The sequence below is a fragment of the Rhinatrema bivittatum genome, chromosome 5, assembly GCF_901001135.1.
Source record: "Rhinatrema bivittatum chromosome 5, aRhiBiv1.1, whole genome shotgun sequence".
Taxonomy (NCBI): domain Eukaryota; kingdom Metazoa; phylum Chordata; class Amphibia; order Gymnophiona; family Rhinatrematidae; genus Rhinatrema; species Rhinatrema bivittatum.
This window is the reverse complement of record NC_042619.1, coordinates 362,966,893-362,983,125: the sequence shown is the minus strand read 5'-3', so window position 1 is coordinate 362,983,125 and position 16,233 is coordinate 362,966,893. Positions and strand designations below refer to the sequence as shown.

The 16,233-nt window shown below is 47.3% G+C and overlaps 1 protein-coding gene across 1 annotated transcript in view; it reads right to left on the bottom strand.

Annotated features, from left to right (window-relative positions):
* Positions 1 to 16,233, bottom strand: part of ABCC4 (ATP binding cassette subfamily C member 4) — a 1,099,276-nt gene that overhangs the window by 891,743 nt on the left and 191,300 nt on the right. The window contains exon 8 of the mRNA XM_029604735.1: positions 12,666 to 12,915. Coding sequence (XP_029460595.1) covers positions 12,666 to 12,915 — 250 coding nt within the window. The remainder of the gene's footprint in view (positions 1 to 12,665; positions 12,916 to 16,233) is intronic.

Here is a 16,233-nt window from a genome sequence, read left to right as displayed (position 1 = left end):
TGCAACTGAAATAAGATGGGCCTCCACCATCACCCAAACAAATCTTGTGAAGGAGAGGTCCTTTGGTGGAGACTTCCTTGGATTGTCTGGAGAAAATGGTTCTGAGGAGAGTCCATCTGAAGCACTATCAAAAACATCAAAGGAATCACTCCCCAGGGCTCACAAATGCCCTCATCTCCGCTGTCTTCAACTGATGACAAGGCCCTGGGCACTTAGCCCCTGGCCAACGGTGTAGCACCGGTTCGATTGGCCATTTTAGCCTAGGCCCTGGTGACTTCCCCAACACCGGGGGAGCTTTTTCCTCCAAAGAGCTGGGGACAAGCACCAGATCGGATGGCAGCAGCGCCAGTGCCCCACAGGGCATAAATGCCACTCTGGGAACTGACATAGAAGATGGGGTTGGTAACATGACAATGAGCACGTGCAAGGACTCTAGCAGCGGCTCGAGGAATGACTGTGCCTATGTCATCGATGGTCAGATGCTGATGCCATGCTTCACCTTCTCCATAGCGTGTTGCACATGCTTCTCCAGTACCTCCTCAAAAATTGCAGAAGCCAGGACAGGCTGGGACCCAGGAGGCAAAACCAGATCCTCTTTGGAACAGAGACAAGGATCGGTGGTGGGCACTGGGACCGGTGGACACCATGACATATCCCTGCCATCAATGGAGGTTTGGATCTGCTCACCAAGGGGTCGCTTTGGGGGCATCACAGCAGAAGCTGGTGCATCCCCATGCCTAGCAACTTACATCGATGGGGACCGATGCCAATGCTTCTTTGGCTACCCTCTCTGTTCTTCCCTAGTGCCGAGGTCAAAGGCAACAAACCTGACCTCCTCAACCTGGAGGAGTCGGATGATGGCCTGACTCCAGCATCCCAGGCAGCGGATGTCAATAACTTGGTGTCCATCAGTAGAGCTCAGACATCCCTCGATGCCACGGCATCGGACATCTCCAGCCTGAAAAGGCGCTCCATCTTGTCAAGCCAGATCTTACGTCCTTTCGGATTCATTTTGGCTCATTTGCTGCAACCCTGGACGTCATGCGATACCCCAAGGCAGAGGACACATCTATCATGGGGTCCATGATAGACATGGTCCTCACACACCTGGGGCATCTCTTATAGCCAGAAGTGAACATGTTGTCTTGAAACAAAAGGGCTGCGAGATCGAAATCTATGACAGTGGCTGTCAATGGTCGGTGGGCATCAAAAGCAGTGCCGCCCCTGAGGATCGACAACAAAACTAAACTTATCCAGAAACATTGAAAAACCTATCTAGGACACTAATGAGAGAACCGGGGTGTTACGATTCTGTTTGTGGGAACAAGCCCACAAGCAGCCTCTCACATTTTCTTCTGCCAGACGGCTCTCCGACACTGTCCTCCGTGCCTCTATGTGGCCCGGAGGCCGCCGATGTTCTCCTCCCGCTGTCGCGGCCTGAAATTGCCACAGTGTTCAGCGGCGGGTCTACCAGCGCTGGTGTTTCCTTCTTGCAGACAGGAGGCCGCCGATGTTTCCTCTCCGCTTCAGCAGGAGCCACCGATGTCCTTCTTCCATCCCGCTGCCAGGAGGCCGCAGACACCGTTCCCATGCAGCCCGGAAGCCTACCTCCCTCGGCGCATGGAGCTGTTCTTGCTGGGACCCTCCTGCAGCAGGGAGAGCCGCTTCCAGCGTCCTCTTCGCGGCAGGAGCCGCCGACATCATTGCTCCTTTTCTTGCGGCCACCTGGACCTCCTCTTCACGGCCTGGAGGCTGCCATGAAGCCTTCTTCCGTTGCGGCAGGAAGCCGGGCCTGCTTTCTTCTTCCTTTCAGCATGGCCACTCTCCAGGGTCCTGCCTCCTACCTCCTTAGGCGCGAGACCACGCCTCCTCTCAGCATTTAAAGGGCCAGTCCTCCTGGCTCCTCCTTATGATGTCATCCTAGGTATTCCTTTTCAGCCCTACAAAAGGGCTCCGCTTTCAGTTCCTCTTCGCCTTCGCAAAGTCAGTTCTGGAGTTGGACTGCTCCTGGATTCTCTGTTCCAGCTCTTCGGTCCAGGAGACTCCGACAATGCCCTCCTCCGCTTCTTCAAGGCACTCTGTTCTTCGTGGGAATTCCTTGTCTTCCTTTGTGGTTCCTCATCTGCATCTTCGTTCCATGTTTTGTCTCTCGCCGGATCCTAAGTCCTTGTCTTCAGATGTCTTCGTCGTCCGACCATCCTGATGTCTTCACTTTCAGATCTTCCTGAAGTCCTCATCTTCTGATGTCCTGTCCTTCCAGAACTCAGTCATCCTGTTCTGCCTCTCGGAGCCTCCTCGCTGCTCTTTGTTGGGTGACCTGGGGGTCCAAAGTCTAGATGTCTCAGATGTCTTGTTCTCCAGTTCACTTGACACCTCCTTGATGCTCTTGACTGAGTGTCTTGGGGGTGGAAGTCCAGTTGTCCTGACGTGCCAGACGTCTTTGTGTCAAATTGTCCTCGTCTTCAGATCTTCGCTGTCAAGCGTTCAGATCCTTTTAGCTCCCTCATCAGGGTAGCCTTCTTCTCAGATAGCCTGGGTCCAGATCTACCACCTAGTGGACCGCCCTCGCTTCAACATCAGAGGATGCATCTTCCATGCTGGGTCTGAAGCCATCGCTTCTTCTGGTTGGCCTGCGCCAATCACGCCTGGTCCCCGGAAGCTCAGTTCAGGATGGATGCTGCTATGAGTCATGGCCAGATACCTTCAAACTGAGTTTTAACTCTTCTGTTGTCTATTCACTCAGCAAGTGTCTTCATCAGTGACCCTAATGTTCTTCTCTTCAGCCTTGCCTCATCCTTATCAAGTCCTCGCCTGATCCCCGTCTTCAAGTATAGTCTGATCATCTTCAGTCTTCAAGTCTCGTCTTGTTCCAATTCCATCGTCTGCCCTCGACTGTTCGCCTGGAGCATTTGCCGTTCCTGTACGGCAGGTCCAAAAGGGCTATTGAGTGGCCGGAGGGCTACCCCAGAGACTCACATTGCGTTGTTGGGTCTCTACTGATGTGTCAGGTTCGGCGGAGGTCCGAGTACCTGGTCTTCTGCCTGTCCGCCTGTGCCGGGATACGTCTCCCCTGCCTCGGTGCTTCCACGGAGCTCCTCTCTGCAGTCGCGTCATGGTCCAAGGGCACACCATTCTCGCTGAAAGCGGGATCGCTCCCTAGTGCTCCCGCACTAGGGAGCACTAGGGAGCGCTAGGGACTCTGCACTGACTGCAGGAGGAAACATGAAAAATTAATTGTGAAAAAAGTTTGAAAATTGAAGAAAAAGTTGAGGCTCATCCAACCACGAGACGCATGGCTCTGAGGAAAAGACGACACTGAGGGGACCCCGCATGGACGTGTGGTATATTGAATGCATGAACATATTCACTGAGGCTCAAAGTTCTAGAAACTTTGACATAAGTTTTCCGTGCCAGGCTCCATCTGATGTCACCCTTATGTGTGAGGACTGCCATCCTGCTTGTCCTTGGAGAAATACCATGAACTCCTTAATGTCCAAAAGCTTTTGATGTCAAATGCCCCTAGCTGCCATAAAAGAATCTTAACAAAAGCTAAAAAACCTAATATCAGGAAAGGATCTTATTGTTTCCTTTCTAGTAGCAAATTAATGGACTAATTTTAATGGTCTGAAAAATGTGCTCTAGATCAATGGTTCTCAACAGATGTGTCGGGACACACTAGTGTGTCACAAGGTCCTGGGAGGTGTGTCACAGGGCCAGAAGGAGGCTGATCTCTCATCAGCCCAGATGGGAGTTGGTTGGCTTCTCCTTTATCAGGCCTGATGGGAGGCTACTCTTGCTTCCTTCTCCTTTTTTTGGCTCAGTGGGAGGCTTTCCTCATTCACCAAGGTCAAAGAGAGACATTGCCAACTCCTGCTCTTCTGGGTCTGATGGAACACTAACTTATCTTCCCCCGCTGGGCCTAGAAGTGATAATGCTAATGTTCTCTTCACCCTATGGTGAGGTAGGGCAAAGAAGGTTGGAAATGCTGGGCAGGGAGGTGGAAGAGAGGGAATGTGGGGACTGTTGAGCAGGAAGGGGTAGGAAACAGTGAATCAGGGTAGTTGGACAGGGAGGGGGAGGAAGGGGGTAGGGAGAGTTGAGCAGGGGAGAGAGGAAGCACAGGGATGTATGAGGGGATGATTGAAATGGAATAACTGGGAGAAATGAGGGATGATGGGGGCATGGAGGAAGAGTGACAAGATGTAAAAGCCATAATATATCAGTTTTGGGAATGTGCATTTCTTCTATCTTTATACTTTGCTTAGTGTAGGAGAAAATACGTTTCTCTTTCTTTCTCCAGTTTTGCACTACATGCAGAGTGGCTTTTTGGGGTTTCCATTCCAGTTTTATCTCCTCATATGTAATCTTTTATTCTATATTTGGTGAAGGCCTGTTCTGTGTGTGTGACCAAGGTGAGGTATTTTATTAGCATGTAGGCATTTGTATCAGTCTTATTTGTTGTGTTTTCTCAATAGGACATGTATTGGTGATGCACTGCTGCCTTTTCATTGGTATGGCTATTGCTGTTTGAGTCCTTGGAGTTAGTGCTGTTATGGTATGGCAGGTTTGCTATTCATGTGCTGAGCATTTTTTTTCCAGTTTTTGTATTTTACAATGTGCCTGGTAGTAGAGAGAGGGTTTTTTTGTGATACTGAAATACTAGTATCAAAATACCTTTTTTATATGTGAGTTTTTCGGGAAAATATCCTAGTTCTGAAATGCACCTATTATTGGGCGTCACGGGATTCCTGTGGATGCAGAATATATGTTTAAATTTAGCCCCATAATGGTCATGTGTTCAGTGTGTCATGCATGTGAGCATCATCTATCAGGTGCATCCCAACAGAAAAAAGTTTAGAACCACTGCTCTAGATCATAAACTTTTTGTAAGCCAGCATCAGAAATACAAACTTTTTAAACTCAAAAATAATAATGCATCACTGGTGTTAATCCTAAGTACAGAATATATTACATCAAAATTTCACTTGCCCACCCTCCGTCCACACACACACACATAGGGCTTTTATTACTTAGATCTACAATCAAAAAAAACAAACTCTGCTTGCAGGGAGTCCCTGAATTATGTAGTGTTTATAACTGATCATTAATGGAGAAATTACGTACCTGATAATTTTGTTTTCCTTAGTATAGACAGATGCACTCAGGACCAGTGGGTTTATGCTCCCCTGCCAGCAGATGGAGACGGAGCAAGCTCACATCACAGTAATTAAAAACAGTCAACCATAACTGTACTCCATCAACAATAAACAATGAACTCAAGGAAGAACACAGGTACTCCAAGCTGGGGACTGGATGAACACTTACCAGTAATCCCTTGGGATCTGTATCTGCCCAGGAAGACTATTGACACAATCGGTTGGCAGCCGAGGGTGAGACGCTGAGTCCATCTGTCTACACTAAAGAAAACAAAATTATCAGGTAAGTTCTTCATTTCCTAGCGTAAAGACAAATGGACTCAGGACCAGTGGGATGTACCAAAGCTACTTCCAAACAGGGCGGGAGGTTGCCCGTGGCCAAGTCAACACTGCACGTGCAAAGGCTGCATCCTCCTGGGCCTGCACATTCAGATGATAAAACCTGGAAAAGGTGTGTAAGGGGACCACGTCGCAGCTCGGCAAATGTCAACGGGAAACAACAACCTAACCTCCGTCCATGACGCTGCCTGAGCTCTAGTGGAATGAGCCTTAACTTGAATAGGCAACGGCTTTTCAGCATCCACATACTCGGCCGTAACCACCTCCTTAATCCAGTGAGCTATTGTAGCCCGCGAAGCTGGTTCGCTCTGCTTCCTTCCACCATGAAGGACAAACAGACTATCTGACTTTTGGAAAGATTCAGAAACCTCCAAATACCACACAAGTCTCTTGACATCTAAGGAATGCAGGAGACAATACTCCTCCGATCCCTGACCTTAGTCATGGACGGCAAAGAAATGGACTGATTCAAATGGAACTCAGAGATTACCTTACACAAGAAGGATGGAACAGTACGCATCTGCAACATCCCTGGAGTTACCCGAAGGAACGGCTCTCGGCAAGACAGGGCCTGCAACTCGGAAATGCGACGCACAGAACAATTAGCCACCAGGAACACTGCCTTTAGGATCGTAACCTTTCCTTGCAGTTATTGAAGTGATCGAAATGTAGGGCCCACTAAAATATCCAGCACCAGGTTAAGATTCCACAAAGGAGATGGCAACTACAAGGGAGGCTGAAGATGCTTCACTCCCTTCAAGAAACTGGCTACATCAGGATGGGACGATAGGGAGACACCACTTACAGTGCCTCTGGAAACATGCATAGGCGCCCTCGCCCAAGGCACCACATCCAGGGTTGCTGCCATCAAACCGAGCACCTGTAGATAGTTTCACACTATCAGGCAGACAGTGTTCACTAACTGACTGACACACCTGAGACATCAATTTTTGGATCCATGCATCCGGTTGAAAAACTTTGCCCAGCCTCTTGTCAAAGTGAACTCCCAGATACTCTAACAATTGACAAGGCCGGAGACTGCTCTTGGCCAGGTTCACCACCCACCCGAGCTCCTGCAGCAAGGAAATCACATTTTTGGTCACCAAACTGCTCTCTGCCAAAGACTTGGTCCGAATCAGCCAGTTGTCCACGGATGGGTGTACCAAGATCCCATTTTTTCTCAATGCTGCCGCCACAACGACCATGGCCTTGGAAAATGTTCTGGCGGCGGTGGCCAGACCAAAGGGATGCACCCAAAACTGATAACAAAACCCTAAATAAATAAATAAATAAATAAATAACGGCGACCCAGCACCGCAAACTGTAGAAAACGTTGGTGCTCCAAACAGATGGGAATAGACGGTAAGTCTCAGACAGATCCAGGAAGGTCAGACACTCCCCCGATTGTATGGCCATTATCACAGATTGTAAAGTTTCCATGCGAAAATGAATCACCTGCAGATGATGGTTGACACTCAAGGTCCAGGATGGGACGAAAAGAACCTTCATTCTTGGGTACAACAAAATAAATGAAATAGCGCCCCATATTTTCCTGAGACATAGGCATGGAAACCACAGCCCTCAGCCGGAAGAGCCGCAGAAGCATAGACTCCACTACCTACTTCTTCTGCAGGGAGTGTCAAGGAGACACAATGAACATATCCCGAGGAATGCTGTGAAACTTCAGGGCATATCCTTCCCATATCACTTCCAGGACCATTGATCCGATGTGATCTTGACCCACCTCTGATAAAAGAGAGATAGGCATCTCCTTATCTTCTCTTCCCAAAGGCGGGTTGGCAAGCGTTCATTGGAAAGCTTGGGATGGTCTGCCAACCGCGCCTGCTCTTCTCAAACTGTTGGGGACAAAAGGACAGACTTACCAAAAGGCAGAGTCCTATGAAAGGTCAGATTTCTGTAGGGACAAAAATGCTTGGAACCCCTGAGACGACCCTTCATAGAAAAGGGGCACTGCAATTGCTTCTTATCCTCCGGTAACCGGAGATTCACCCCACTTACTGGCCAGCTTTTCCAACTCGCTCCCAAAAAGAGTGAGCCTTGAAAGGGATTTTTTTGTAAGATTAGCCTTAGAGGCTGCGTCAGATGACCAATTCCGTAACCACAGCTGACATCTGGCCTCCACTACTGAACCCACTCCTCTGGACAAGGTATGGACCCAATCACAGCCTGTGTCTGCCAAAAAGGCAGCAGCAGGTTCCATAACTGATCTGGAATTCACTCGGAATCATCCACCTCCTGAGAGAGAAACAGACAAGAGCATGCCACAAGAGCGCAACAGGAAGCAATCTGCAAGGTCCTTGCCACTGTGACAAAGGCCTTTTTAAGGATAGATTAAATCTGCCTATCATGCACATCCTTCAAGGCCGCTCCTCCCTCCACAGGGATAGTCATCAATTTAGATACGGCACAGACAAGCACATCCACTTTGGGAAAGGGAAAATGCAAACGCTCTTTCACAGCTGGATCCAGAGGGCTTTCCAAGGGGTTGGGCTTTCCAATGCCCAACCCCTTTTGAAACTTGATTCCAAGGCGTTCCATTCAAGATCAATCAATTCCTGAATGGCATTCATCACAGGAAAAAAGCAAGAGACTTTATGCAAGGAGACCAAAATGGGATTCCTCTTCAGCTCTGACAAAAAAATCCACCCCAGGCACTCCCAACATTTTCAATGTCTGCGAAATCAGAGCTGGCAGTTCATATCTATGAAAGAATCCTAACATGGTTTGATATGGCTCCAAAGCAAGCGGAATCTCACCAAGGAATCAGGATCCTCTATCATCCATGCCATCCGAGTCCCCACTGGGGAAACCCATAGCGAACAGAGGAGTGCCACGGTGCTTAACCGTAGGAGCGGAAGAGAGAGGGACCACTGGATGAGGGTCCGACCTGACCAAAGTGGAGGACTGCACCTGAACAAAGCTTGTAATCCTTGAAAAAAAAAACTCCATCCAAGAAAAAGCAGCTGGATCCAGGCCAAGCCCAGAAGGTACTGGAGCTGGCCCAACTGAACTGCTATATCCTGCACAGAAGCCAGTCAAAAGAGTACCAAGATCTGGTGCTCTTCCAGCCAAAGCTGTAACCAGAACCTCATGAGAATGAGAGGATCCAGGCTTAGCAAAATCCGAGCAGCGCTGACACATGTTAGAAGACAGGTCAGGCTGAGAAGCCCTAATATGACCGGCAACAAAAAGAGAAAGACACTTAGGCTTCTTGTTTACCGGTGCTATGAACAGCAGTAACTGTGCTTTCAAATGGCTTGCGCTTAGATAATTTGTGCGCACAAATTATCTGCGTCCCAGCAGTAAGCGCGGCAAGGCACATGCACTACTAGTGCAGCCAGCTGGAGCGTATCACCATGCACAAAAAAAGTTATGTGCACAAAGGTTGCGCCTAGCAGGTGCACAGAGCAGACGGTGTCCTGTAAAGGGCAATAAAGCACACACAAGTGCACGTGAAAATGCTGCCGTGGCCTACCATGTGGTGCACTGAGAAAAGCCTACTGTGGGGCCTAGCCCACCTGGGCAACTCAACCCGCTAGGCTGCCCTGTTCCCGCCCATCGGAAGCAGGAACAATGTCGGAATGGTGCGCCGAGCACGGAGACTGAAGGAAGGCCTAACACCCCATCTCTTAGGTAAAAGTTGTTGGGTTTTTTTTTTAAACCTTACCGGAGCTCAGTGCTTACCAGCTAAGTACAGAGACTGTCTCCGGCTGCAGGGTGAGAGGTCATCTGCCATCACTGCTGTGCTCGACCTTCTGCACCTGCTGCCTTTCAACTGTACAAGCAGCTAAGTCCACGCCGGGAGCTGGCTACCAGACCAAGGCACACCTCTGAGGGACCACGGAAATCACCTCAGGAATTCTCAACTGGAGGAGGGACCTTTAGGTATCAACGCAGGAGAGCGGGGCTTTCATGTCTCAATATAAAATTCTCCTTTCAAAATTCACAGCAATCCACATAGGGAGATGCACATCCACTTTCTGTTGGAGATAGAGAAACTGGCAGGCTGGAGTCACTGCAGGAGTATATATACTGTGACGTCAGCTTGCTCTGACTCCTTCTGCTGGCAGGGGAGCATAAACCCACTGGTCCTGAGTTCATCTGTCTATATGCTAGGAAATCAATTTTTTGGCCAGTTACAGTTATAACTACTCTTGTTTTTCCATTACACTACCTGCAAAAGTAAACTATACAGGGGCATGAGAGGCTGCTCGTAAAGCTGCTCCTCTGAGTGTTGGTTACTTTTTGAAATGCCTGTGAAAAGGAAGGGTAAATTGTGGGTATACCCTCCCGAACCTGCATTACCCACCGGACAGAGGAAGATTACAGCTTTTGCCGCCGCAATACCAGAGAAAACAGGGGCGGAACTCCCCGCTGTGGATGTCGAAGGGGGAGCTTCAAGTCCACCAGGGGAATCCATGCTCAGCCCCCCCGGATTGTCCTCCTCCGCCGGCCCCGGCAACACGGGCCAACCTCCAGGAACCGGCGCAGTTTGATGATGTCATCGCACCAACGGGAGGGGACCGCCAGGGAAGCAAAACCACGCCGGCAGTGCAGCTCTTCTCAAGCCCGTTGGGAGCATCGGAAGAGCGGATAATGGGAGGAAACTTTTCATCTATATCCCCATTAGATCCCACAGATGAGAAATGCAAGATCCTGGAGGCACAGAGACTGGAGGCAACAGGACTATCAATGGTTCGAGTGGGGGGTAAGTTACAATTGCCCCAAAAACCAACTGTTGTTACCCTGGAAAGGTTGTGGGATCTGGTGGCTAGCTTGGGACAGCTAGTCACCCTGGAGGAAAGGAGGAGCAGGGGTGATATGATTCAAACTTTCAGATACTTAAAAGGTTTTAATGATCCAAAGACAATGACAAACCTTTTCCATTGCAAAAAAATCAGCAGAACCAGGGGTCACGATTTAAAACTCCAGGGAGGAAGACTCAGAACCAATGTCAGGAAATATTTCTTCACGGACAGGGTGTGGATGCCTGGAATGCCCTTCCGGAGGAAGTGGTGAAGACCAAAACTGTGAAGGATTTCAAAGGGGCGTGGGATAAACACTGTGGATCCATAAAGTCTAGAGGATGTGAATGAAGAGAAGAGGCAAGGGGTGGCTTGCTTGCGGGAATGACGGCTACTACCTGGAGATTAATATCCTTATTCAATAAACATACACACAGTTAATGCGACTCCAACATTGCTCTATGCTTCAACGGCAAGAGGAAATGTGGAAAAAAGGATTTGCATCCACAAAAAATCAGGGGAGTAGCTTGCTTGTTACGGCGGTTACTACCCCAAATCAAATAAGCCTGATACTTCACTTTCAATGCACATCCAGCATAGCTCTCTCCTTCAATGGCAGGGAAAATGAAGAAAAGATTATTTATATTCAGCATCAACCAACAAGGAATGAATTACATAGTCTGGGTAAACAAATAAGCATGGGTGTAGCTTGCTTGTTACGGTGGCTACTACCCCGAATCAATTAAGCATGATACTTGACTTGGAATAAGTATCCAGCGCAGCTCACTGCTTCAGCAACAGAGGGAATTAAATAAAGAGGATTTTTATTCAGACAACCAACAATGGCTGAATTGCACATGCAGGGTAAACAAACGGGAGTAGCTTGCTCATTACGGCAGTTACTACCCCAAACCAATTAGCTAGATACTTCACTCAGATGCAGCTCCAGCACTGCTGTCTGCATCGATGGTAGGGGTGAAAGGGAATTGGAACCAAAAAGTTACCAATAAGGGCCCTGACCTCAGCGGTCAGAGTAATAGATTATGAAAACAAATAGGTGTGAAAGCTTGCTGGGCAGACTGGATGGGCCGTTTGGTCTTCTTCTGCCGTCACTTCTATGTTTCTATGTTTCATTGACTGTGACACAAAATATCAAGAGATGGAAACGGAATTACACTGTAAACCAGAATCTTGGAGCTCAAATAACAGATCTAGGAAATAAGCTGGTTATAGTTTAACAAGTGACGAGTCAAATTCAAACTGTGAACATTAAAGTGATTAAAGATATCGGAATGCACTACAAGTGATTGGAAATGCTTGAAAACCAGTCTAGACATTTAAATTTAAGATTACTTAATTTCCCCAGAATGTTGGATGAAGGAGTCCAATCTACATTGAAAACATTCTTGATTGAATGTCTAAAATTTGAAGAGTCACAGTTGCCGATAATTAACAAAGCTTTTTTCCTAATGAAATCTATGAGAAAACCAGGAGGTGCTCAGATAGGAATTATGGAAAATTTAACTCAATTTATTGAAAGTTCCGACATAGAAGTTATAGATAGAGGAACCCTCCTAGTGTCCTTTGTTACTGAAAGGGATGTTAGTAGTGTTATGAAGTTTCTTTTTGAATCAAAATGTTGAATTCTATGGCCAGTTAATTAAAATATTTCCAGACCTATCAAGACCTACCCAGGTTAGACGGAAAGAATTTATAGAATTGAGACCCCAAGTGTTGGCACTAGGATACACATTTGTGTTAAGGTATCCGAGTAGATGTAATGTCAAGCGTAAAGATGAGAATTTTGTTTTCACCCTTGTAGAGCAATTGAAAACATTTATGTATGCTAGAACTGTTGTTGGTCCATCTGGACCAGATTCCACACAACAATCATAAATATAAAGCCAGCATTGTACGTTAAGTCAATTTCTTTTTGGAATTTTTTTCTTAAATAATACTCCCAATTAGTTTCGGCTCTATTTTCTTTCATTTTTCATCGCTTAAAAGCATGTAAATGTGTTGGATTTCCGATTAAGAATAATATTCCTGGTAATGTCGTCCTTTGAATTGCTTTTTCTTTTCCTTTAAAGTATGTTTGTAATACTTTGTAAAAATCAATAAAGCATTAATTTAAAAAAAAAAAAAAGTTACCTATACACAATTTATGGATTCTTATTACTAAGTTCTCAGAAGACTGAAGGTCTACTAAACAATATAACCCTTGTATTTCGAACAATCTGAAATACCCGTTTTCTATGACAACTTATGCAAGAATCCCAGAAAGATAATCATGTGCACTTAAGTTCATAATAGGCACAATGAAGACAAACAAACGAAGGGAAAAGGTACTGGTTACACAAACCTATGAGGCTGTACAACTCTTCTCAGTATTATTCTAATGTACCTTGATTCTCCGTATACTGATCATTGCCTCAGATGCTCTCTCAATAGCTGAGGGGAAGAAGAGCGTGACTGTCAGCCTCACAGCACCATACAAGGACACTGCAACAAAGACCCGACTTGCTGTGATAACGTTGCCAAGTAGAACATATGTCGTGAAGGTCACAAACACAATAATTTTGCTTGCAACAAAGAAAGATGCCAAGTTTATTCCGCGCAGGTAGGAGCTTCTCAGAATCATGGAGATCTCCTTCCTATAACAAAAAACACATGGTTGCATTTATTTATACACAAGACAATGCTCTATACTTGTTTGCAATATCTTTCTATAGCTCTTTATTGCAATTCAAGACTTTATTTTCAAGGTAAAGTCTTGTGTTTGGAACATTCAACTGTAGACAGCTTGTGTTTGAGTTCACTCTGCTGTAATTGGGCAATGATAATTCCATAGTTCTGCACCTCTTCTTTCCTATGGAAGATTACATGCAAATATTGGTCACAAAACCATCCATGCCCAAAACATGCCTGTATGCCTTTATCGGAAGGATTAAATTGTAAAGCAAGCAGGGATTCTTGTTTGAATAAAACATGCTATATAAATTCAACTTTTTTAAAAAATTGCCTATTTTCATAAGCATGTTGTATATATTGTGAACCGTTGTGATGGCTCCCGCTTAACGACGGTATAGAAAAGATTTTAAATAAATAAATAAATAAATAAATATTCAGTAGATGATGTGACCAATAGATGCAAAGGGACAAAAGCTGAACCAAATTTGTTCTGAGCAAAACTGAATGGCACAGAAGCTTGGTTCTCTTACATTTGGCGATACATATCAACAACAAAGGGAGGAGGAATAGCCTGGTGGTTATAGCAGTGGGCTACAAACCAAGAGACCAGGGTTCGAGTCCCGCTGTCGCTCCTTGTGACCTTGGGCAAGTCACTTTACCCTCCATTGCCTCAGGTACAAAACTTAGATTGTAAACCCTCTGGGGATAGGGAAATACCTACAGTACCTGAATGTAAACCAATGTGATATCTCAGATCAAATGTCTGCATATCAAAAATAATAATAAATAAATAATAAACATAAAACAAACCCAAAACCTTGCAAAGGATTTACATGAGTAATTTCAGAGCCAGCACTATGCACAAGATGGTGCCAATGGCCATGTGACAGGGGCTGGCCAATGGCTCCTGTGACATAGTAAGGGCAAAGGCTATCGGCACCATTTAGAATACCAGCAGCCGAGGGTGTAGTGCAGGAAATGGCTCCCGGATCCCCCCGCTGAACCAGCAGGGAGTTTTGGCAAGTCTTGGGGGGGTCAGGAGGGTGGGGGATTATAGTTAATTTAATTTTAGCCGGGAAAAGAATAAGAATTAACATATAAACGTATCGGGGGACCCCCTTGCTGAATGCAAAGTATCTGCCCCCCCCCCCCCCGACAAATACGAATCCCGAATGCAATGTATGGCGTCCCTCTGCACATCCCTACAGCCCACTGCTGTCAGCACTAAGCCACTCCTCCACTGAAGTCTTGCAGCAACGCTCTCTATCCTATTACAGGTCATCCCCCGTCATCATTGGAGACCGCTTTTAACAGACCTGCAAGGGGGTACTGTGCTCAGTAACAAGTGGTGAGATTTAAAAAGGCCAAGGAAGAAGAACAGATTGGAAACCATGGGCTTCACCTCTACCCTGAAAGGATCCAGCCTGCAGCCCACCTGATGAAGCTCAGTCCAAGAAGGGTTGGAAATCATGACAGCTTGTTAGAAACATCTTAGTGGGTTTACCTCAAACCTTGATTTCTATGAGTCCATTGGAGGCCCTAAAATTGGGTATTTTAAGCAGCTCTGCTACACAGGGTTCCTCCATGTGCTTGGAAGAGAATGAAAGGTTACAAGTTGTTTGCATACAAAAATATCAGTATCCTTAAAATGTGCCCATGTGTTCCAGCATGGCCAAAAGCTCTCCTTAAACACATTTGAGGTCAATATTCAGAAAGCTAGTAAGGAGCAAAACTATGTAGGAAAAGTTACACATGTAGCTTTTCCTGGATATTCAGCAGGACGTATGCGCACACATTTCCTGCTGAATATATTCAAAGTTACATGCTTAACTTTATCCACGTACAGGTAGGACTGTGATTTTTCTGACCAGATTTGTACATTGCTCAATAAGTGCACAAAATTGATGCATTTGGTAGGAAATACTGAAAACTTGGCATTTTATGTGCGTAATGTGTGTTGCAAGTCCCGTTCTCGGTAGACCCGCAACTGGGCCTATTCACCCTTGCAGCTCTGCTCCCAGATCTGGTCCATCCTCGCTCGTGGCTGTGGGCAGCCGCCTACGCCCCCAAACGCCTGCTGACTCCTCAGCTCCCGGGTCTCCCCGTGCTACCCGCAGGGAGATGCCGTTGTACGGCCTCCTGTGCATCTTGCCTTAGGTGCACGCGCCTCTCGTACCTTTAAAGGGACTGCGGCGGGAAACTAGCCCGCGGCCACGGATGATGACATCATTGAGCCCTGGTATAAAAGGCAAGGCCTGCCACTAGCTCCTTGCCTTGGCAAAAGGACTCCAGTTTGGTTCGTGTGCTCGTTCCTGGTTCCTGATCCTCACTCTGTTCCTGGGTCCTGTTCCTGACCCATTCCCTGGTTCCTTCCTTGTCGCACTTGGCTTTGACCCTCACTATGTTGGACCATGCTCAGGATTGACCTCTGGCTTTGACCCTCGCTACTTTGAACTACGCTCTGGATGGACCCTCTGGCTTTGACCCTTGCACCATTGGACTCTGTACCTTGTCTTGCTCAGCCACCTGCCCTGACTCCAGCCTGCCTTTGACTATGCCTTCGGTATCTCCATGGACTTAGCCTCTTCGGCTTCAGCCTTCTACCTGGGCGCCCCTGTCTCTGCCCTGTTCCTTTTGGCACCCGGGTCTCTGGATCCCTGCCTCATCCGGATCTACGCCGGTCCCTTGATACCTCTGCTGGTCCTCGGCAATCCTTCCATCTCATCTACTGGGAATCGTCACACTGAGGCCCGCCTAAGACCAGCCGGCCCCGGCACCCAAGGGCTCAATCTGCGGGGAACAAGGGCTGGTATTGGCGAAGCTCCAGTTGGCCTCCATCTCCTAGTCAGCTCTGCCTCCCAACGTCAACCCTCCCAACATCAACCCCACCTTGGGCCAAGGGTCCACCACCAGCGCAACAGGTTGCCAAGGCCATGGACTCGGCGGAGCCTTCCGCCCTTGAGGCCATTCCAGGCCTGGTTCTGAAGATCCAGGAACAGCAGCGGTTCCTAGATGCGCTGGCCTCCTCTGTTGAGCGTCTCCATGCTCGAATAGATACCCATGCTGGAACTACAGCACCAACATCTGCTCCAGCCAGCCCACCGTCCGCACCCTCACCCTTTAGGGCTCTGTTGGCCCTACCCACTCCACCCTGCTTTAACGGGGACTCTCGACTCTGCAGAGGGTTTATTAATCAGTGCTATATGCAATTTGCTCTACAGCCTTCCACCTTCCAGGATGAACTCATGAAGGTTACCTTCATTCTCTCTTGTTTGGAAGGC